Raw genomic sequence first — 22,693 nt, forward strand, 5'->3', positions numbered from 1 at the left:
ATTTGTTAGGAAGTGGTTGGGGGGTCTTATAGGGGAAATGTTTGAACCAAATGTTAAAAAGGTGATGACATGGCAATGTCCTATTGGTTTTATACGAATAAATGCCCATTAATACAGAGTCATGGTCAATAAGAAAATGACATGTCACCGTGGAATTACACTGTCTTTTCTAAATGAAAAGAGTGGGTGTGGACGTTGAAGTCAAAGTGATCATATCAAAGTCTTGGATTTTTTTATTTTATTTTAAGGAAAACTCTTGGATTATTTGATTTGGGAAAAAGATTTAAGTGATCAGTCAAAGAGAAATTTAAAAAAAATGAATTTAGTCAAAGCAGCCTATTTTGACTTGTTATTTATCTATTGGTTAATTTTGATTGGTTATTTATTTATGTGGTTAATTTTAATTTGGCTACTCATTTCTGACCAAATGAAATTATGCCCACCAAACAAATGGAAATTGGCTTTCATTTTATTTTTCTCTGAGTATTTTTTTTTTATCTTCGACACAAACATGTTGCCCACAGATGACCGACAATAACCATGTTGCCCAATAACAAATTATAAACCAAAAATGATATGATGACGAAATTTTCAATTTGAAATCTACAAAAATAGTTAACAGGTAATAGAAAACAAAGAAAAGATAGGTAAAAATAGAGAATAAATTAGTAAAGATAAAATTTGTGAATGTTGGAGCAAATTTTAGTACTTTCATTGGAGATAGCATTTAAAGATATAAGTAATGTGAAATTAATGGTGTTTTTTTTTAGAGCAAAACCATACTTTCATTCATTAGTGATAACATTCACAAAGTTACATGGTAGATAATTGTTACTCATCTCCTCTGAAAACTTAATGAGAGTTACATAAGATAAGCTCATAGGACTTTCGAATGCAAAGTGTGAGAGGCAGTTTCAAAATACTTGGTTTCTAATTTGACGGTTTCTAAATTTTAATTTGGTAATTGGTGAGAAAGGAGGTTTAGTAATCCTTTTCCAAATTGGACTCAAATTGCTCATAATTGGAAACTACCCAAAATTTAGAAACCCATGTTCCTATTATTGGGCTTGTTATGACGGTGGATATCCTATATAAATAGGGGGTTTGAGTGCTTGTAATTCACACCAACACAAGCAACAACAACTCTTCTTTAGAGAGAGCTAAAGAGAGAGAGAGAGCAAGTGAGAGAGAAATTTTTTGTTCATAGTTTTGAGCGGTGTTAAATTTCTCGGTCGTCGAAGATCTAGTATAGAAGGTTAAATTCTATACGGTACCATCTTGGGACGAACTTGCGGGTTGTGTTAGTCGTCTTCATCTATCCTTCAATAAAGATTTCTTGTTCGCCCGAGGACGTAGGCTTTAAAGCCGAACCTCGTTAATTTTGTTCGCATATTTAGATTTTGACTTAGCTTTTCGATTGATCTTCATAGTCGGATCAATTTCTAGGTAGGTTCGATAGCTTCCGCGACTTTTAATTCTTACACAAAGTGTCTCATGAAGAGAAAAAAATTGATACGACACTGACTCAAAGAAAAAGTCCTAAAGGCCGACAAAAGGAGATCATGAAGATCTGAGAATTAAAGACCCTAAAAGTCGACAAAATAGAATTCATAATACAAATAAAATTGAAAATTAGAAGTAGTAATATGATGATACTAGTATTAATAGCAACCCGATGAAGAGATAACTTAGTCAATTCTCGTCGTTTGATTTAATTCTTGTAATCCAGATCTTTGTTGTTGTTCATGTATGAACCATATCCGAAATCCATCTTCTCTTCTCCACGAATCACAACCATGTATAGATCGACTACGAAAACTTCATAACCCGTCCTTGAATCCGTTTTTAGAGTGAGAAACCCTCATCAAATTCGTCTTTGAATCTGCTTCAAAACCGTCTTTATGCCCACTCGATGATGAAATTGTTGTTAATGGAGTCTTCATATTCTTCTTTGTCTACTTCAGATTTTTCTTATTAAAGATCTAAAAGATAACACAAACAGAAAAAGAGGAAAATTCGGAAGAGGAGGAATCCCTCTTCCGGAAAACAACAAGATCTAGTACTTTGAAACTAATGGTGTTAAAACAAGTACTAGTGTTAAGTTGATTCTTAAAGATGTTAAGGTGTCGGACTGTCGGTTGACAAGTAAAAGTAAAGGTTCTTCTACTACTAGTAGAAACCCCTTTAATTTAATAAAATAAAATCATCAAAACTACATTTGCAAAATAGCTACTGATAAGTAAAAAATGTTATTAATTGAGTATGGTAAATTTTTCGGATTCTAAAGTAACTTTGTTTTCTCGTAGAGGTATAACAATGGTGGCAGAGTAGAGGTATAACAATGGTGGCCATTAGAGTGGCCCTATAACAGTGGTGTAGGGGATGTGGTCCTGAGATTATGATCAATGTAATGATAGTTTTGTATTACAGCTGGCACATAAAAGTGGTTGGTGTGGTGATATAAGTAACAGTGGTGTTGGAAATATGGTTGTGACAGTAACGTGTGGTTAAGGCATGGTGCCGTGGTGGTGGAAGTGGAGGTAGGGTGGTGGTGGGTGTATAGTGGTGAAAGTTTTGTTATGGGGGTGGAAAGAAAAATTTAGATAAAGTAAAATTTGTGCTTACATTTAACTTAAGCAACTTATGTTTAAAGTAAAAAAAAACAAAAATACGAATTTTAACATAAACTCAAATTTACTTAATTGTAGTCAAGTTTTCGCATTACCAAACTCTTTTTTTAGTTAAAAAGCTATTTACCTTTTTATTGCCAAAAGACACCTAAATAGGTATTAAACCAAATAGCTGATTCTAGCGACGTAAAAAATAATCGAGTCAGATTAATATTCGGTCAATTTAGTGACACAATCTATAAATTTTATTAATGTGACTCATTAACATCACTTAAAATACATTTGTGACCCTATATTAAATAGTGTTTAGTATAGGGACATGGACAAATTGTATAAGGACATGGTCAAACTATCGTATTTTCATATTTGAAGCCCCTATATTACTTAGAAAATAGACGTTGTTTTTAAAATTTTAAATCAAATAAATTATTTTTATTTGAATAAAAATTAAGATTAAAATAATACAAGTATCGAAGTTTTCTTTTATTTTCATGTCCTTCCTTAGATCTACTGGTCCTAACACAAAATTCTATTTTTAACCTATTCAATAAAACAACCATCACCTATAAACACTACATTCTTATTTACTTTTAAGTTGTTCTCACATCTTTCTTTCTTATGTAACACAATATTTATTATTATATCAAATTAATGTAAAATTTTGGTGAAGATTTATTTCGAAATTTAAATATTTCGGCTATTATAGTTATTTTATTTTATTTTTTTTGTCGCCAGAATTTCGGCCACTGTGGTCGAAATGTAACATTTTGACCATAGTGGTTAAATATGCTCAAAATTTCGACCAATAGTCATATTTCAACCATAATGAGCGAAATTTTGTGTATATTTCGACCATATCGATAAAAATATTGAACATATTTAGATTACTTTAGCTGAAATTTTTCTGTCAAATTTTGTTTATCATTTGTTCCGTATTTTTAGATAGAGAAAGAGATTTTGACTGTTAAAATATTTTATCTTTTCGTTGTTAATTTGAATTATTAAAGTATTTTTAATATTGTTATATTAAAGTGAATATATGATGATTTATTTAGTTTTTTAAGAAAAATGTCTACTTACTAAAATGACTAATGTCTCTTTACTAATTGTGTTTCAATACACTAAAAACAGGTCCCTTCTCTCAATTCTCTCAAAGGACACTCCCAGGAGACAATTTAGTGAAGGGTTTGAATAATATTATGTGATCTTTTTTTCGTTTTAACTACAAATAATTTAAAATAAAAGTGTTTCAAAATTACATGAAAGTGTTTCAAAATTACAGTTCTGTCGCATTCTAAATTAATGTCTTCTAGTCTTGAAGGAAAAGAAATACTTCAAATTCCATAGGCAGCACCCACAAGGGCTCGACATTGTGAGGGCCCTCCTTGCCCTAGACTTTGAATTTGTTTGGAGTCAATGACAATAATGTTTGTTTTAGGTGGGTAACTTTCAGCAACAAAGCTTCAATGCCTTCAACAAAAAAAATAGCTTCAATTCAAGTGTACCCAACCATTTTGTATACTTCATCAAAAAAAAAAAAAAAAAACCATTTTGTATCAATCAGTGACAGTTCTTGTCCAGGAAAATTCCAGACAAATAGGGTAGTTCCTTTCCTTTCCAAGAAAATAGCTAAAGTTCTTTTGTCTTTCAACTAAAAAAAAAGCCAGAGTTCTCTTGTTCAAATTCTTGCCATTATTTTCTTGGTTTAAAGTTCTTTTATTTCTTTTCCTTTTGAGAATACGCCAACGATCTACGTTAGTCGTTACAAGGCATTGATACATCATGAAAATGCGATGAGCACGATAACAACCTAACTTAAACAATAATGAAAGAAACCTAAAGCCCGCCAACATAAAAGAAGCCTAAAACTCGACAAACTTATTATATTATTTAGTTTATATATTGCCTAAATTACATGAGATAAATTTTGATGACAAACTGCTTCCACCGAAACTCGATCTCACGATCTCATTGGCTTAAGAGGAGTGTCCAATCATTGCACCAAAGGGCGGTGAACCTTTTGTTTTCCAATGATTTAAACTTCTTTGAAAAGTGATAGGCTAATTCTAAAGGGGCCTTCTCCAAGTGCTCTTACCGTCCCGATTACACATAAAGGCCTTTTGACTTTTACTTCTGAAAGGGTGGTGCCAAAAGCAATAACTAAAGGCTCCTATAGATCCAGTCGATGTTGAGAGGGCCCGGCTAAAGGCCTAGCCTCCGGCAAGTTGTTATTCGCATTCGGGGGAGGAGATTGACTAAGATTACAAATACCTATTGGCGTCTGGGTACGAAGGACATGGTATTTTAATGGTCGTTTTGGAATCTTCGATTTCAAGAAAAGAATGATGCCTCTAACTTCTCGTTGTAGATCAGAGTTGGTTTGAAATCAAAATTCTTTCCATGATGATTTTACTCTCTTTCTCTCTTTAAAATAAAATTCTCTCTCTCTGACTCCTCGATGTGGGTCGGTAATTATAGATTTTGGATAAGGTTGTTTCAATGATATTGTGATGATGATGATAAGAATGGGAAGATATGAATTACGAAGGAGAAGAACAAGAAAAAAAATTAGGGCAGTCAAATGTTGGCGCTTAGGCGCGTTCCCCGTCTTTACTGAGTGAAGATAGACCCTGATTGTGGATAGCAATTCGGCCGGGTGCTATTAGCCAGACCCATGTTGAGAAGGACATTCCCACGGATTCCTCGTGTTTATTGAAGTGACAATTGAACTTCTACTGTAGCGCTTAAGTAATTAGGTGTAGAGCCCACAACTAGAACCCAAACTTGAAATTCATTTTTATGGTTTTCCTAGGAAGCGTAACACATTAGGGTTCCATCAATTTCTTTTGAAACAACAAGATATTACTTGAGTCAGCCGCCCGCGGCCGGCTGCGTCTTGACCCCTATCCAATTTTTGGGCCACTTCCCCCTTCGTAGTACCAAAAATGAGATTCTTGCGGAATCCGAGTTTGCTGCTCCAACCATTACTAAACTAATACCTATTCTGTTTAGTACTTCGGGGGCTTCTGTAGCGTATAATGTAAATCCTGTAGCGAATAAATTCCAACGAGCCTTTTCAAACCTCACCTCTTAAATGGTGAAACATACATATTACCATCAAATTATACCATTAAATTATAGTAGGATTGACATTTTTAAGTTCCAAGGACGACAGAGGCTTTGGGCCTGAACCTGAACTAAGGCCCTAATGTATTCGGTTAGGGAGTACTTAGGAAAATGTCTATGCTTTAAAAGAGTAGAAGTTACTTTAGGAAAATGTCTGCGAGATTCAAATGTCAATAGAGATCAAGTTACATACGTCTTGCTTGATTCTTCATGTGATCAGAAGATAGACTGCAATCTAATGGGCTGGGGTTGTAGCTATGAACTCGTTATCCTTCTCTCAACAACTCATCTCAAGGAGAAGACGACTTCTCTCAATAAGGCAGGAGACAAGCACCTTATCCTCACTCCTTATAATGACACAAGTGGACTTTTTTCCATCACATTGTCCATATAAAATTTATATGTAAGCCCATCTACATTAATGGGTACGCGATACTAGATTAACATTAAAATGTTAATGGGTTGAAGATTGGTTTGGGGGAAAACCCATCACATGTTAACTCATATGGGTCATTCGATAACACATTCTCCCACTTGGTCCATACAACCACTTTCAAGCAAAACAAACTTTATCCATTAAAATTATGTTTATAAAGTCAGACCTCACCATGAGCTTACTTTAGAAAACGACAGACATACATACACGCAATAAATCAATTTAATCCCAATCCTTTCACTATCTAATTAACCATACTATCAACATCAAATGAATCAGTAACTCGTTTTCGATATTTAAGATCCCAGTGTAGTTGCTAGCTAGGTTTTTTTTGTGATGCAAGGTAAGGAATTAAGCAACATCATCTCCGTGGACCACAACTCTGGCGTTTGGTTGGAGACATTTATACGGAAGAAAACAAACATTAGGATAAAATGCCTACATGAAACAATAAAATTCTTTTTCTTGAACTTCCTTTTGCTTTTCTAACATATCTTGCTTGGGTAAATATATCATAACTTCACATGAGATGTTCAAAGTCTGAACTCCGAACCCAATAGATACTGGTTGGTTAACTCAAGTGATAATAACGGTAAGAAAAACGAATACAACCCATTAAGTTTGAACATAACTTTGAATAGTTTATTTATCGTATGCTGCATGTGCTGCCTAACATCCCTAAAAATAATAGACACGATCTAATTGTGGTCATGATACTTTATTGGTAGGTCATATTCTAATGATATCTCAAGCAGAATTTATGACCAACTTTTCACATACTTAATTGAACCAGTGCCAGTGGGGATATCTTTTTCTTTTTGATTTTGAATATTCGTGGCAAGTATGAAGCCACCCTCTCCATCTAACTTTTCTTTGTTGCCCAAGATATAAAAGGAGGAGGACTTAATTTGAATATAATTAAAAATTGAAAATACATAAATAAAATTAAACGTGTCTGTTGTTTATTTGGAAAATAAGCTTCAAATTTAGGTCTTTAAAGTCAAATGTACCACCCGATTAAATTGGACTTTGGTGTAACTGGTATTCTCTTATTAGAAAATACCTATTTGAGTATATAGATAGTATTTAAGAAATGGAACATTTTATGGATTATGGGTCAAGAAGACATGATCTAGGTGGATACTTGACACCCCCCTTATGGGCAAGTCACAAGAGAAACAAAAACCAAAATTTGATGTGTCAACCGGGACATACAAGCAAATATGACATCTTCCAGTAGTATAGATACTGTCTGGTGGATCATAAATGCATGAATATGATGTACCAAAAAATATGAGGTTTTCAATGGAATAGGTAACAAAGCGACTTTGCCGATTATTGCTACTAAACCATCACCTTCCTAAGTCAAGCTGGTGCTGGTTGTTGCACTAAATGTTGAAGCATGAGTGTGTTGTGCACATTGAACAAAGATAACATGATTGTAATTGATAGCCGTATCTGAAAACATATCTTAGTGACGTCCTAAAGCTAGCGCTTACTTATTAGAGGTTTGCATTTAAATATTTTGTTTATTTGCTTCGTCAAGATGCTCTCATTGAAAAGAGAAGATGACATTTAATGTCCTATCGTGTCAACAAAAGAAAAGGTCTAATGCCCTATCTATTTGGTGATGATAACTTGGAGTACGATGGAACACTTATTTAACTATCTAGTTAATATCATTCGTTCAGACAACTAGAGTTAGTTTATACACAGTAGCGTGTGGTGGGGGGTGCAGGGCGTGCTCCCGCACAGGGCCCCCCACCACATGGTCCCCAATTTTTTTTACTTTCCTATACTTGTATAAGGCTAGAGTTACCCAAAGACCCACGTGAGAAGTTATTAAGTTTGTGGTGACTCACAACCTTAGTTACTCTTCCAATTTCACTTTCCTCTCTCCCCTTTTGGCTATATAATATTCTCTCTTATTACCTTCTCTCTGACCAGTAATCCAGTACCCACATTGGGCGAATTCTTGACTCCTTGTTACCTTATCTCTCTCTATCCATGCACATCAAGTAAGTCTTCTTTCTCTAGATTATGTAAAAACTGACAAACTACTACTGCTCACTTAGTTTTGTTTGTTGTTATAAGCAATAAAAAGTAGAGATTGACAGTGAAGGTTTAATTGAATATTTTGTTCAAAAAATGCGAGGAGAAAAAATATCAAATAAGAATATTAAATGTAATCATTTAGTTCAAAATACGACCTTCAGATTCAATTTGTTGATGGAGTATTTTTTTTATAGTTATATTATTTAAAATTTTATGTTTATTATTCTGTGTGAAAAAAATTTATGTATGTAAAAAGTCCCGTTAATATTTTGGCACCGGACTCCCAATTTCTCAGCCACGCCACTGTTTATACATCACCCCACTCGTTTTCTTCAAACTTTGGCGTTTCTAGTATGAATACAACAATTTAACTATATATGTTAATAGTCGAACAAATATTTTTGTTTCTTTTTTAAAAACAGGTGATAGTTAGGAGGCAAGATTTTATACTCAAATTGCTTTTGAAAAGAAAATAAAAAGTGTAAGTGAAGGGTTTCAACCTAGGACATCTTGTGCCTCAACTAAATCAACAACCACTAAATTACCACATTTTTTTAAAAGAGTAATGCATTCACAAATATGTATACACAAGAAACTTTTTTTTTTCTACGGACTACTAAAGAAAAAGGGGCGCAGCCAAGGGAGCCGACACACCCACACCCGTGGATCTACCCTTGTATACAAGTTTAATACCTAATTGGAGTAAAGATATTACTCCGAAATTAAGAAATCCCGTAATAGCCGGGTTCTATTACTTCAATCAAATTTGTATTCTATCATGAATAAAAATACAAACTTAATATTGTGGTCAGGGTGGAACTAATACAAACTTAATACTGTGGTGAGGGTGGAATTAATTAATGTGGGAATAAAAGACATTATATCTTGTCATGCATACTATTATCACATCATCCATCTTTTTCTATTCTGTTATTGTATTTTAATGGGTGACTATGAGATATAGCAAAATGCAAAACAAGTTCTTCTAAAGTAGTAGGAATATGTCTTTCATAATGTACGTCGTGTTAGACGAACGTGTGAATTAGCTCTGGAACAGCCCCGACAAGCAAACAAGGGTTTAGGTGAGCACTAAAAATAGAGATATTTTTGTTGAAGTGGACATTTAATTGGAAATATAGAAAAGAATAACCTTAGTTAGGACCATTATTTAAAATAGTCACATTTTTTTCAATTTTATAGCCGTCTGTGCATCGACTGTACCATCTACGACTACCCTCTATCGTAAAGTCAATGTTGTCCACAGCCTAAGCTTTACAAACCGCGACAACACCATCAATTCTCTCATACAAATTTAATTAAAGTGAACATATTGTTGATAAAAATATTGGAAATTATCAAAACAAAATTCAATATTACCTTCCAACATAGAAATTATAGAGATAAAGATTGTGATTGTCTTACATCGATTAATGAGAGAGCATTTGAAACTTGGGGTTACATGCCTCATCCGTGTGCAGCGTTTTTAAGCTTAGTTAGTGTTATGCCTTTTGGATGGGCTCCTGGAAGTTACATATATCATGAACAAAATCCTGTACTTGGTCCCAACTAATGTTAAATGTATGTAAAATATGTACAAGAGATTGGACTAGAATCAATATTACTATGCATATAAGAATAATAGACCCTCATAGCAAAAAAAAATCTATAATAACTAACTAATAACTAGTCCTCATGTCAAAATATTTGAAAATCCTTGTTCCCAAAATCTCATATTCATACTTGTATTTGTTCTTTTGTGGAAAAATTTACTCTGAGCCGAAATTTTGTTACTATGCTACGCCAACGCCGGCATTATATACTCGCAAATTCCATCATTCTATGTTGAAGAGCACAAATCCATCTAATAATAGAATTCAAAAAGTGATTGTTTGAATAATGATAAAGGGAATGAGAAATTCACATCGAGCTACTACTCGTCAAGCTAAGGCAGCTACTAAACAAATTAATATATAAAAAAAAACAATAACCATTGTTAATGATCAAATATTTTGTTCAAACTATCACTGCTTGACTTTCAAAATCCTAATTAGTTTTTTCTATTGTTTTCTTAGCCTTTTCTACCCACATTCCAATTATTTTAAAGGGTCCATGGGCTTTAAGTCCAAAATAAAGTTCAAAAAGGGTTTAAGGTCCAATCTTCTCAGAAAATGAGTTTTTAGTCCTTTTCCGTTTTGAAAAAACATTGTTGATACATAATGTGTTATGTATGACACATATAAAAAAAATAAAATAAAATATGAAATAAAGTATGAAACTTTAACAATAAATAACAGGTAATTTACGGAACAAAACAAGAATCGATAAACTGAAAAACACTGTAACCTTGACATATAAACATACTTTAACTAAGTTGGACTAAATATCCATTATAATTATTATTTTGGATTAAAATCCTATATTAATATTAGGGTGGACTAAATGTGTGTTTAGGGATAGATTTTTGGACTAGAAACCCAAAATTTAAGACGAAATAGGGCAAGAAATGTAAAGGATGATGCTAGAAAGAAGGTGTTAAAAAAGACTCAACATGGTCTCTCTCAAATTTATATTCTCATTTGGGATTTGTTACAATAAAATAACTTTGCTATTAATAGAGTGGAAATTCATAATGTGTAAGGCAGGTGTAGACATAATTCTTTTTTGTACCCCACCACCCACCAAATGAAACCAACCTGGAAGCTCCTCTCTAAATTTTCCTATAAAAATGGAAATTAATGACATTCACCAAAACATCTCATCTCCTCTCTTCATCAGCTCAATAAACATATATTCATAATTGTCTATTCTGATCAAGAGAAGGAAGACATGGCTGCAGCTATGAATATTGAGATGATAGAGGAAGGAGTAGTACTACCCCAAGAGAACATGCATGCTCAAAATGACAAACTCTCTGATCAATTTGATCATGAAAAGCAAGTAAACCCTAACAAGTCTCTCTTTGCTAAATGGGGTCTTCTCTTACTATATTGTATTTGTAGTGCTGTTGGTACCATTGGAGGCCCTTTACTTCTTAGGTTATACTTCTTACACGGCGGAAACCGAAAATGGATATCAAGCGGATTACAAACTGCAGGATTCCCAATTCTACTCATTCCACTTGGATTTCTTTACTATAAACGCGATCAAACACCCGGTTCTCCCAACTTCTTTGCCTCCCCAAAGCTCTTAATCTCAGGAATTGTATTAGGTTTATTACTTGGAGTTAACAACTTCATGTATTCTTACGGGTTATCGTTCCTTCCTGTATCAACTTCGTCGATCCTAATCTCTACCCAACTCATTTTCACAGCTTTATTTGCTTTCATAATGGTGAAACAAAAGTTTACTTCTTTCTCTATCAATGCCATTGTGGTTATGACTTTGGGTTCAGTACTACTAGGTATAGGAAAGAGCGGTGACCGACCTCAAGGTGTTACTAGTTCACAATACTTGTTAGGGTTTATTCTAAGTATCGGTGCTGCTGGGTTAGGAGGATTCATTTTACCTTGTACTGAAGTTGCTTATGCTAAAGCAAGTAAATTCCTAACTTATTCGATCGTCTTACAATTCCAATTTTGTATGGTATTTTCAGCAACAGTTTTCTGCTTAATTGGGATGATTGTGAACAAAGATTTCTCAGCTATGACAAGAGAAGCAAATGCATCTGATTTAGGTGCAACAAAATACTACTTGGTGTTGGTTTTTAGTGCAATTGTTTGGCAAGTTATGTATATTGGAACACTAGGTATAATCTTTTGTACAACTTCGCTTTTCGCCGGAGTTATCAGTGCAGTTCTCTTACCTATGACCGAGATTGCCGCCGTGATTATCTTCCATGAGAAGTTCACAGGAGAGAAAGGAATGGCTTTGGCTTTGGGATTATGGGGATTCACTTCTTACTTCTATGGTACTTATAAGGAGTCTAAGAATGTAAATCTTGATTATGATCAGAAACCCAACAAGAAAGAAGAGACCCTAGAAGATTAGTATATATATCCAAGGCTCCAACTGAATTTGAATTTTAACCTTCATATATAAAATTTTTCAAGATTTTTTTTTTTCAAAATAATGTAATGACTAAATTAATAAGGTCTTAAAGACAACTAATAGAATTTGTAATGATTTCTCACCTTGATTATAAATAATAAGATTTGGTTTGTTTTAATTTCATGGATTGATTCATTTCTACTTTTGAAGCTCGGGATTATCTTAAGTTGGAGTACTATTCTTGATCTGAAGATGGAATGATTGAGATTGATCAAAGCGATTAAAAAGTTGGATTGAGGTCTGTCTGGGGATACAATGGTTTAGACTTTAGACTGATCACACATGATACTGTGGTGACTCGGTGAAACGATCTATAAAATATATTAATAAATTCTTAGATATTAAATATATTTTGATTTTTTTTAAATATATATTAATTAATGTGAGAGGTGCTCTTTTCTTAAATAGTGACTGAAAATCCAATAATGAACCGCCCAATACTCAAGCAATCTGAAAAGTTTGAGGGATTTAGACAAGTTTTTGACACTAGGATTTCTAAAATAACCCGTGCCATTAAACCCTGAGAGTCCAAATGGACAAAGAGTTTCAAAACCCGACTGAACGTCCCAACTAATGATATAACCTATAAGCCCCGCCCCTATCAAAGCACGGATCAGAGTTGCCCAAATCGCAAAATCAAGATTTATAGGTAACCTATTATGCTATGCACATTTTATCTCAACAAATAGAGAAACTATAGGGGGACTCCAATTATACGTGGCACAACCCCCAACCTCTATTGGGTTCCACTAGTTTGGGTTAATTTTGTTTTGGTCCCTAACTCGTGACCAATTGACTGTTTTGACTTTGTTGAACTATTCAATTTTACCCCTAGACTTTTTATTTGGTCTCTAAACCTTTTTTAACCTCGCAATTCTATTTTTATGACATTTCTGTAATTTATTTACTTTTTTCTTTTTGTCCACCTCACCCAACAATTCTCACCTCACCTTCTTCCACATAAGAAGGTCACCAGTGAAAGTCACCGCCTGACTTTTTTTTTCGACGAAATTCAATTTTTTTCTTCTTTTCCAACCTCTGGTCTCCTCCACTTCCTTTCTCTCCAATCTCTCTCTCCTTCCTTCCTCTTCTCTTTCCCCCTCCGCTCTCTTCTTTGTTCCAGAAAAACTTTAGAAAGATTATTGAGAAAGAAAAAAAAATATTTGCAACAACTACAATTGTATACCGACTATTATTCTAGAAAAATTCTCGTTTCTCTCTCTAAATCTTGTCTGGCTACATACTTCGACAGAAATTCGGTGAAAACAGTCCGCTTGGCATAAAATCATTTCCCATATGAAAAATGACAAAATTTGTTTTTCCAAGGTCAATAGGTATTTGTAAGTCTGTAACTGAATTTTTGAGTGTGGAATTGTTGGTTTATTGGAGACGGGTAGGGCTGGGAAAACGGTCCGGAAACCCGCGATCCGGCCCGTTCGGCCCGAACCGTGAGAGACCGATGACCGAAGCAGCCCCGAGCCGGGCTAACCCGGCCCGATATATCGGGCTAATAGGGCCCGGACTCGGACAGGTTCTCAATTCCGAGTCCCGGCCCGTTAAGCCCGTCCGAAGCCCGGCCCGATAGGTAGCCCGTCCGACCAGCTATATATACCCCTCGTTTCTCAGGTAAAAACCCTAATGCCTCTTAAGTTTTTTTTTTCGCCGAAACCCTATCATCTCTCTCTCTTCCGCCGCTCTCTCTCTCTCTTTCCGCCGCTCTCTCTCTCTCTTTCAGCCTCAAACCATTATCTCTCTCTAGTATCTCCATTAAAGAACACTTCTAGGGTTAAACAATTACACCTTCTCATCTATCCAACTAATGGAAACTAAAGTTTGATTTCTATTAGTAGTTCTTAATCTATTCATTTGATTTCTTTAACATGTTGTGATGTAAATTAAATTTTCGAGATGTAAGTAGTTCTTAACCTTCTTTAAAGTCTTCATCTTCCTTCAATTTCAGATAATTTCTTTTAGCTTTTCGGCATGAGTTTTGTACATTTGAAATGGGTTGAAGAAACTGTGAGAATAGAAAGGGAAATGATGGTGAGACTTGAGAGAATGTAGTTTGTGTATAGATCTATAACTTTTTGTAATTTTTTTGAGATGATGTTCTAAGTTCTAACTACATCTGGAATGGATCGAGAACTTGAGATTGTTTATGTTTTTTTTGGTAATCTAGGGTTTGCTGTTTGATGTATTCTTTTATAAAGATCAAGGCCTAAAAGAGATGTATGATAATTGATTTATTATTTTGATGTTTAGAATAGATGATTCTAGGGTTTGTTTTTTTTTTTTTTTTTGATATATTCTTTTATAAAGATCAAGGCCTAAAAGAGATGTATATGAGTGATCATTGATCTATTATTTTGATGTTCAGGATAGATGATTCTGATGTTTAGGAAATTAGGATAGATATGTATGTTATCAAAAATTAATTTATCATTGATTTAATAAAATTAATAGGCAGATTTTTTTTTAATACTCTTTTAAACAAAATTACCCGAGCCCGTCCGGCCCGAGTCCGATGAAGCCCGTTCGGGCAGGCGGGCTCGGACGGGCTACGGGCCCTGAATTTGGTGAATCTGTCCGGCCCGATCCGCCCGGTAACTAGTAGCGGGCTAGGCATTGTAGTGCTCGATCCGCCCGAGCCCGAGCCCGAGCCCGAATGTATTATGCCCGAGCCCGTTCGCACCCGTCCGATTCCCACCCTTAGAGACGGGGGAGGTTTTTTTGGTCTGTTGACCAGTAAAAAAAACGGAACCGTGAACTACGTTTCAGAAACCAGTAAAAAAAAACGGAAGTTCTTGAAGTAGTAGTTGGAAAGTGCAGGTTGAGTGAGTGGGTAGAAATTCTAATAACCATTCATTCCAACAACCACCACCCACTTCTTAGGGTAAAAAAAGAAACTGAGAGTCGAATATCCGGGAAAACCTAATCTCGGAAAATGGCACTTGCCGGAGTTTTAGCCGGAATCTTTCTTTTGTTAGCTCTCTATTGTGGAACTGATCCTTTCAAGCACAGTTCAATCGCTAATTTCCCTAATTTTGTAACTAATAAGGTCGATTTATATCCATGGTCTGAGCTTCCTAAGGATAAAGATACTGATAATCTTTTGCAGAAATCAGAAATTAGGTTTTTGAATCAGGTTCAAGGACCTGAAAGTATCGTTTTTGATCCACTAGGTCGTGGTCCTTATACTGGTATAGCTGATGGACGGATTGTTTTCTGGAACGGAGATTCTTGGACTGATTTCGCTTATACTTCACCTAATAGGTAGTAACTTTCTTCACCTTGTTCTTCTAACCCTTTTTTTGGCATTTGTTTTTCTCTTGTTCTAAATTTTTTAGGGTTTTAATCTATTGTGCTATTACCTGTCTTGATCCTGACAATGTTTATTAACAACAAGAGACTGTGAATAATGTTATAATTGTGATTGAATTCTTAAAACCAGTAATGGAGATCAAATTGGTTATGGGACGAATCTGTGAGGCGAGCCAAACCGCTCTTGATCTAAATGAACTTACTTGACACTTGTATGCATTTTATCTACACCCAAAATTTGGTAAAAAAATGTTTGATAAATTAAATCTAGAATCCGAGGATGATTGTATAGGTTAAGCCATGCAAGCCTATTGCTTTCTTTTAATGAGCATATCTTGTTAAATTTATGGACATCTAACTCAAAACCAATTGACAATGAGTAGAGAACAAGAGATAACCTAGATATTATATTCTTGGTTAGTGAAGTACCATTTTCCCGTGCGGGACTATTCTCACACGCCCCCTCATGTGTGGGTGTGGCTCTTTTGAGCAACACATGTCTTTTTGTTGGGTGAAGTGGAACATGTGAGGCTATTTTGACCTATCACTTCTGGCCCTAGCTCTGATGCCAAATTAAAAATTTTGACACCCAATTCAAAATTGATTGGCGCATAATAAATTGCACAAGAAAATGGGACTCATATTCCATTGTAGAATCATATACGCTTTATAGAGAACATGATTTTTGACAAATTTCTCCAATAAAAACTGTTCGTTTTTTCTTTTTGCTTTACGAAACAACAATTATCTTCTTCTTTTGTAATGTCTTGTGGACCTGTTACTACATAGGTTCTTTGAGTGTAGTTTCTTTTCTAAATTACGCTATCTTGGTTTGGATTTTTAGGTCAGAGTTGTGTAGCCCGAAACCATCACCTTTTGCTTACTTGAAGAATGAGCATATCTGTGGCCGGCCACTTGGGCTCCGTTTTGACAAGAAATCTGGAGATTTATATATTGCCGATGCTTATTTCGGATTAATGAAGGTGGGTCCAGGAGGTGGTTTGGCCACATCACTTACAACTGAGGCAGAAGGAGTACCTTTTAGATTCACAAATGATCTCGACTTTGATGATGAAGGCAATGTTTATTTTACAGATAGCAGTGTTAACTACCAAAGGAGGTATGTTTTCCTTTCGCACTCTTCCCTACTATGTTACCTCTGCAGTTATTCCTGTTTAGTGTACACTATTGAGATTAGTTCCTGGTTTTCGAGGTAAAATGAGGCTAAAAACCATAATTCAGTATATTCCTTCTTTCTGAGGGTTGTTCTTGTTGGGGTACAATACATGATTCGAGCTGAAGGATATACTATTCTGGAAACTGGGAACATTTGTTGCTTGTCTATGACGTATTATTGGTTATGTTCTTGGTTAAATGGGTCTCACCAAGATGATCTGTTCGCTGAAATGGATCCTGGCGATCTAAGAGACCAATGGTAGGAAAAGAACATAAATGTGTTAATTGATCCATAAGAGAATCAAGACTGCTTTAGTGTCATTTAACTGCTTTTGTACATAATCTTTACATATTTCTTAGAGCATATGGACTTCTATGTTACAGTTCTCATGTTCTAATTGATGTTATTCACATAAAGTTGCAAGCTGACAGCCCGATGAAGAAAAGTTATCGTCCGTGTGAGCCGTTGGTTTCCCTGGTGTCATAAATGGCCGAAATGCTTTCCTTTTCTGTTTTCCTTATTGATCGTAGTGCCAATTTTTTTCTAACTATAACTTATTGTATTTGCTCTTAGGAATTTCATCCAGGTAGTTTTATCCGCAGACAACACAGGGAGGCTTTTGAAATACAATCCAACTACACAAGAAACAACTGTTCTTGTCCGGAGTCTCCAATTCCCCAATGGGGTTTCCATGAGCAAGGACAAGTCTTTCTTTATCTTTTGTGAAGGATCCGTTGGAAGGTCTCTCTCTCTCTCTCTCTCTCCCCCCTCTCTCTCTCTTCTTGTGAAACAGAGAAATTAGTATATAAAAGAAATTTAGTGATGCAAGGGTTCTCACAACAGCTACGAAGTCGTGAAAAAAAAAACAAGAATAGACTCCGAACAGAAAGAAAAAAGTGCAAATTCATAAGGTTGCTTTTAGGGCTTGCCACTTAATTGACAATCCATAAATGACAAATGTCTTCCCCGAAGGTTTTTGTTCTGTAACACATACTTTTCTCAAAATTCTCGACATATGAGCCCTAAGCTTGCTACATGGTTGACATGCATTCTCAGGGTACAAGTTGATGTTGTTTTACTTATTTTTAAGGCAAATAGTTGAAGAAAGTACAAATCTTGTACGTTCTCATATATGAACAACTTTTACTTGTGTTGTTGTTCAGGTTGACGAGATACTGGTTGAAAGGAGAGAAAGCAGGGACCTCAGACGTATTTGCTGTCCTACCCGGATTTCCAGACAACGTGAGAACCAACGAGAAGGGAGAATTCTGGGTTGGAATTCACTGTCGTCGATCCATGTACTCCTATATCACTGGCCTATACCCTCGGTTAAGAATGTTTCTGCTCAAGCTCCCAATTCCAGCCAAGATTCACTTTTTATTGACTATTGGAGGTCGACCTCATGGGGTGATTGTTAAATATAGCCCTGAGGGTAAACTTGTACAAGTACTGGAGGATAGTCAAGGAAAAGTAGTTAAAGCGGTAAGCGAAGTTGAAGAGAAGGATGGGAAGCTCTGGATTGGGAGTGTTTTGATGCCGTTTGTAGCCGTATACAAGTTAGAGTGAGGTAATAGTTCACCACCATGCTGCTTTCTACTTGCCATCTTCGTTTTACATGTCGAACTTGACAATATCGTATTCTAGACTTTATACGTTTGAGTTTGATAGAATTAATATTTGTACTGATTAACAATTGAGAATTATATAGTATATAGTATTAACGAAGATGTTTGTGTTTGAGTTCTATTTTAACTTCTTGATACTTGTTTTTTGCTGGTTGACAAGGACGATGGGGCTCCTGTTAGAAAGGTTGTGAGTTCTAGACACTCAGTTACAACTAAAGTTGAGTTGATAGAAAATACAAAGATTACAAAGATGAGAAGTAGATGGATCTTGCAATAAGAAATAAATTATAGCTTCTCTCTATCTAAGGAGAACACACTCAACAACATTCTCTCTTATCATAGAGAACATTGTAATTATGTTTCTCATACAAAAGGAAAATCACAAGTATTTAGAAAATTGTCTTTCCCTAATAATCTCTCTCCCACTTTCTCTTCTTGTTGATTTGTGAAGATGGATTGGGATGGGGTGAATTTGATTTCAAGATCTTCAACCCTTTTATAGTAGGGAGAAGGAATATCAAGTAGACACCTCACCTATTGAGATGTCATTATGCAATATTGGTGCTTTCACTAGAAGAAAACATCTCATGTGACTATCTCTAATATGAACACTTTTCATAGAATTGACACCTCACCACAATGAGGTGTCTCACACACCATGGGTGTTGCGGCACGTTGTTGTCTGGGAGAGAGTTTAAGCACTTCAAATACAGAATCTGAAATGGCAAAGTAAGAAAAGTAGATTCCTAAATTGTCTCTTTTCTGCTTGGTTAATATTGAAAATCCCCTTAATATTTCGGTCCATGTGCAAAAGCACTTCTTGACGGAGATTTGGCTCTCCCACAAAAATGTTGAAACAAATGCCCAAAAGGGAGAGATTGGAAATCCCCCCCTGTTATTTTCTCGCGATTTCAAATTGAATTTTTTGATGAAAGGCCCAAATTTTGGGCCCAAATACAAAAAAAAATCCAACAAGGATTAATATCCCACCCAAAACCCAATAATCAACTAATAACTCATATCAAACCCAAATACACATCCCTATGCTCCATCCCTTCCCAACTTGTATCTCTAAGACCTAAAGACTTCTTCTAATCCCTCTTTTGCCCTCCCATATATATCCAACTACTCCCTCCCTTTACAAATCAAAATTTCTCTCTCCAAAATATCTCTCTTCCTCTCATAATCTGGGTTTACTTTCTCTCTCTACCTCCCAACACCAAACCCTCTTTTCTCTCTTCTCACCCGAACCTCACCGGCCATCTCTTCATTCTATTCCACCTTCATTCATCATCTTCTTCTCTGTAGACTATAGAAGCCGACATAAACTTCATCTATTCCACCTTCATTCATCATCTTCAATCTATTCCACCTTCATTCATTCATCATCTTCTTCTCTAAAAAAACCGAGACCGAGAGAGATAACCCTTTTCACGTTTTCGTGGTTCAGTCATCACCTTCATTCATCATCTTCTTTAATGGAGGTTAAAAAAAACTTCAAATCTTGTTTTAGGGTGTTTTCATGGTGTTTTCATAGTTTGTAGAGAGTTAAATATATTTAGATTTGTAGATCTACTTATTTGAAGCTCCATTGGTGAGGTTGTTCTTGGTTTTAGGGTATTTTCATGGTGTTTTCATTGTTGTTCCGTACAGATTTGTTAATATTAGCAACCACTTCTCGTTTTGTAAGTAACACTTTACAGTTTGTTTAAACATTTTACGGGATGTGTTAACACTATTCCGTACAGTTATGTTAACAGTAGCAATTGGTTCTCATTTTGTTCAAAACACTTTACAATTTGTATTAACATTTTAAAGGATGTGTGAACATTTTGAAAAATGTTCACCACAATTTTGTATTAAAGATGTTCAGATCAGTCTAACGTTTTCTAAGCATTTTAAGCAGTGTCCAAACATTTGTTAAATTGCAAAGCAGAGTTCAATTTAAAATACCTACTCTTCTTCACTGATGAGAGAACTTTTGATTTTGAAACGGACATACTCCGTCGTTGTGTAACATTTCCGAATATATTCTGAAATGGATGAAGATTAGGTAACTTGCATGCTACATTATACATAATGCTCGAGGAACAATTTATGCAATTCTTAAACATTCTTGAAAATGTTCTAACATTATCGATCATGCTCCAACATTATTCGAATTGTTTGAGAAACAACTGTTGTTATTACCTTGCACCCCTAAACATTATTTACAATGCTAGAACACTGTCAATAATGCGAGATTATTTTACAAATTGTCGGGACACTACCAATAATGCGAACACATTATACTTAATGTTAGACCACAGTCAATAATGAGAGGACATTTCAAAAATCTGATGCCACTGTTTTCCCCAAATTTTATCTTTTTTCACAGAACCTTATGTCATTTCGTATGCATTCTTAAACATTATGCAAAATGTTTAGGAATGCATCTTGCCTTGGTCTGTGATTCAGTCACCTTTAATATTTTTTTTGCCTTTTTTACTAGGCCCTGCAGTTGTTGTCTCTTCACTAACCCTCTTTCTAGAGCTAGCTCTTTGTACAACCTATTGTCTTGCTGCTGCTGCTTCTCTTTTTTAAATGTTTTGCACAAAATATTTCTACACAACCCAAAATATCAAAAACATATCATTTTTTACTCATTAATAACCACAAAATCCATCAACACCCCACTAAATGTTAAAACATAAACCAAATTGTCTACCACATTGACCAATAACATTACTGTAATAATCAAGTAAAACTCCCAAAAATCATAAACAAAGTACTAAATGTCTCAACATAACCCCAATTTCTCGAACACAACTCAAATTATTAAAACAACTCATTCATTTCATCAACATTCCAGAGAACAAAAATTGGACTACAAATGCTTCCAAATTGTCCCTTGCTACCTTGTGAACTGCAATTTTTCTTCTTTTGCTCACTTGACTCTGTACGTTGAGCCTCCACCATCTGCTATTTCGATTTGGATGTCGCAGATCGATGCTTCAAACACAAAGTAATAGATATGTTAGATCATTCAGCAAAATGTTCCAACACGACTACAAATGCTACAACACTGTAAGCTGATGCCAATGATTTTCAGAACTTTTCACAAAACCCTAAGAATAAGAGTACGAATAAGTGAAGCAACATTTTACGAAATGCGAGACCACAAACAATACTGAGAGGACAAACTCCAAAATGTCTCGAAATTATGTAAAATGCTTAAAAATGGTTTGAAATATTTATAAAATATTTAAAGTAGTTTTCTTCTTAAAACAAAGAAGAAATTGAAAATCAAAAATAGTTTTCTTCTTCTGCTCCCTAGCCTCTGTTGGTTGAACCTCCACCATTGGCTCTCTCGTTTTCGATGTATACGATCGATGCTTCACACAAACAGTAACAGATATGTCAGGGCATTCACCAAATTGTCCAACACTACACTGAATGCTACATCACTATAAATAATGACAGATCATTTTGCAATGTGTCTACACAATAAGCCTAGACCAATGGTCTACACAATAATGACAGATCATTAAGTGAAGTAACATTTTACAGAATGACAACACACTAACAAATATGTCAAACCATTATATGAAATGTGAGAGCACAAACATTAATTAGAGGACATTCTCACAGATGTGTATAGACTAACAGACCTTAGCTTGTTTAGGACTCGCTACTTTCTTGCCTTTTTTGCTAGGCCCAGCGGATGATGGCTCTTCACTAGCCCTCTTTCTAGGGCTAGCCCTTACTGGAGTATGTTGTCTGCTTGCTGGACCATCTCCTTTTTTGGTTGCAGCTTTTAACCATCTTGGTAAATTTATCTGCAAAATTTGTTATGTTTGTATTAGACACCCACATGTTTGAAACAAGCCCAAAATGTATGTACACAACCAAAATGGCTAAACATAATACTAATTTCTTTTACACAACCCTGAATCTTAAAAAAAACCATTCATTTCATCAACAAAGCCAAACCCCCATAAATCCAAATCAAAGTACTAAATTTCTCCACAGACACCTAACTTTCGTATCAAACCCCTAAATGTTAAAACAAACCTAACCTAGAAACTTGATGAAGATTCATAAACACCCAAATTACCTTCTGTGAAGATGCATGCTTCTGAAATCACAAACAACTATCAAAATGGCTAAACATAATCCTAAATTTCTTTAACACAACCCAGAATGTTAAAACAAATTATTCATTTCATCACCAAAGACAGACCCCCAAAAATCAAAAACAAAGTACTAAATGTCTCCACAGAAACCTAACTTTCGG

General features: G+C 35.1%; 1 protein-coding gene and 1 pseudogene across 2 annotated transcripts; both read left to right on the forward strand.

Moving 5' to 3' along the window:
• The first annotated feature begins 11,003 nt into the window (after nucleotides 1-11,003).
• On the forward strand, nucleotides 11,004-12,412 carry LOC147541438 (purine permease 3 pseudogene; annotated as a pseudogene). The gene has a single exon (XR_015223579.1). The product of XR_015223579.1 is annotated as a purine permease 3 pseudogene (transcript).
• Nucleotides 12,413-15,115: 2,703 nt separating this feature from the next.
• LOC147541439 (protein STRICTOSIDINE SYNTHASE-LIKE 3-like) lies at nucleotides 15,116-18,536 on the forward strand. Its single transcript, XM_086632711.1, has 4 exons — nucleotides 15,116-15,567; nucleotides 16,460-16,735; nucleotides 17,366-17,533; nucleotides 17,956-18,536. Exons 1-4 carry the CDS (start codon nucleotides 15,239-15,241, stop codon nucleotides 18,356-18,358), a joined length of 1,176 nt encoding a protein of 391 aa, XP_086488837.1. The 5' UTR covers nucleotides 15,116-15,238; the 3' UTR covers nucleotides 18,359-18,536.
• Nucleotides 18,537-22,693: the final 4,157 nt, after the last annotated feature.

This window comes from Eschscholzia californica, unplaced genomic scaffold (assembly GCF_041429995.1).
Source record: "Eschscholzia californica isolate CP2 unplaced genomic scaffold, dmEscCali1.0.p SCAF_4, whole genome shotgun sequence".
Classification (NCBI taxonomy): domain Eukaryota; kingdom Viridiplantae; phylum Streptophyta; class Magnoliopsida; order Ranunculales; family Papaveraceae; genus Eschscholzia; species Eschscholzia californica.

Bases quoted from the DNA above. Each gene is read 5' to 3' on its own strand.
- LOC147541439 (XM_086632711.1), top strand. From the start codon at position 15,239: ATGGCACTTGCCGGAGTTTTAGCCGGAATCTTTCTTTTGTTAGCTCTC. The intron at 15,568-16,459 runs GTAGTAACTTTC...TTGGATTTTTAG, and splicing joins GCTTATACTTCACCTAATAG to GTCAGAGTTGTGTAGCCCGA. The intron at 16,736-17,365 runs GTATGTTTTCCT...ATTTGCTCTTAG, and splicing joins AGTGTTAACTACCAAAGGAG to GAATTTCATCCAGGTAGTTT.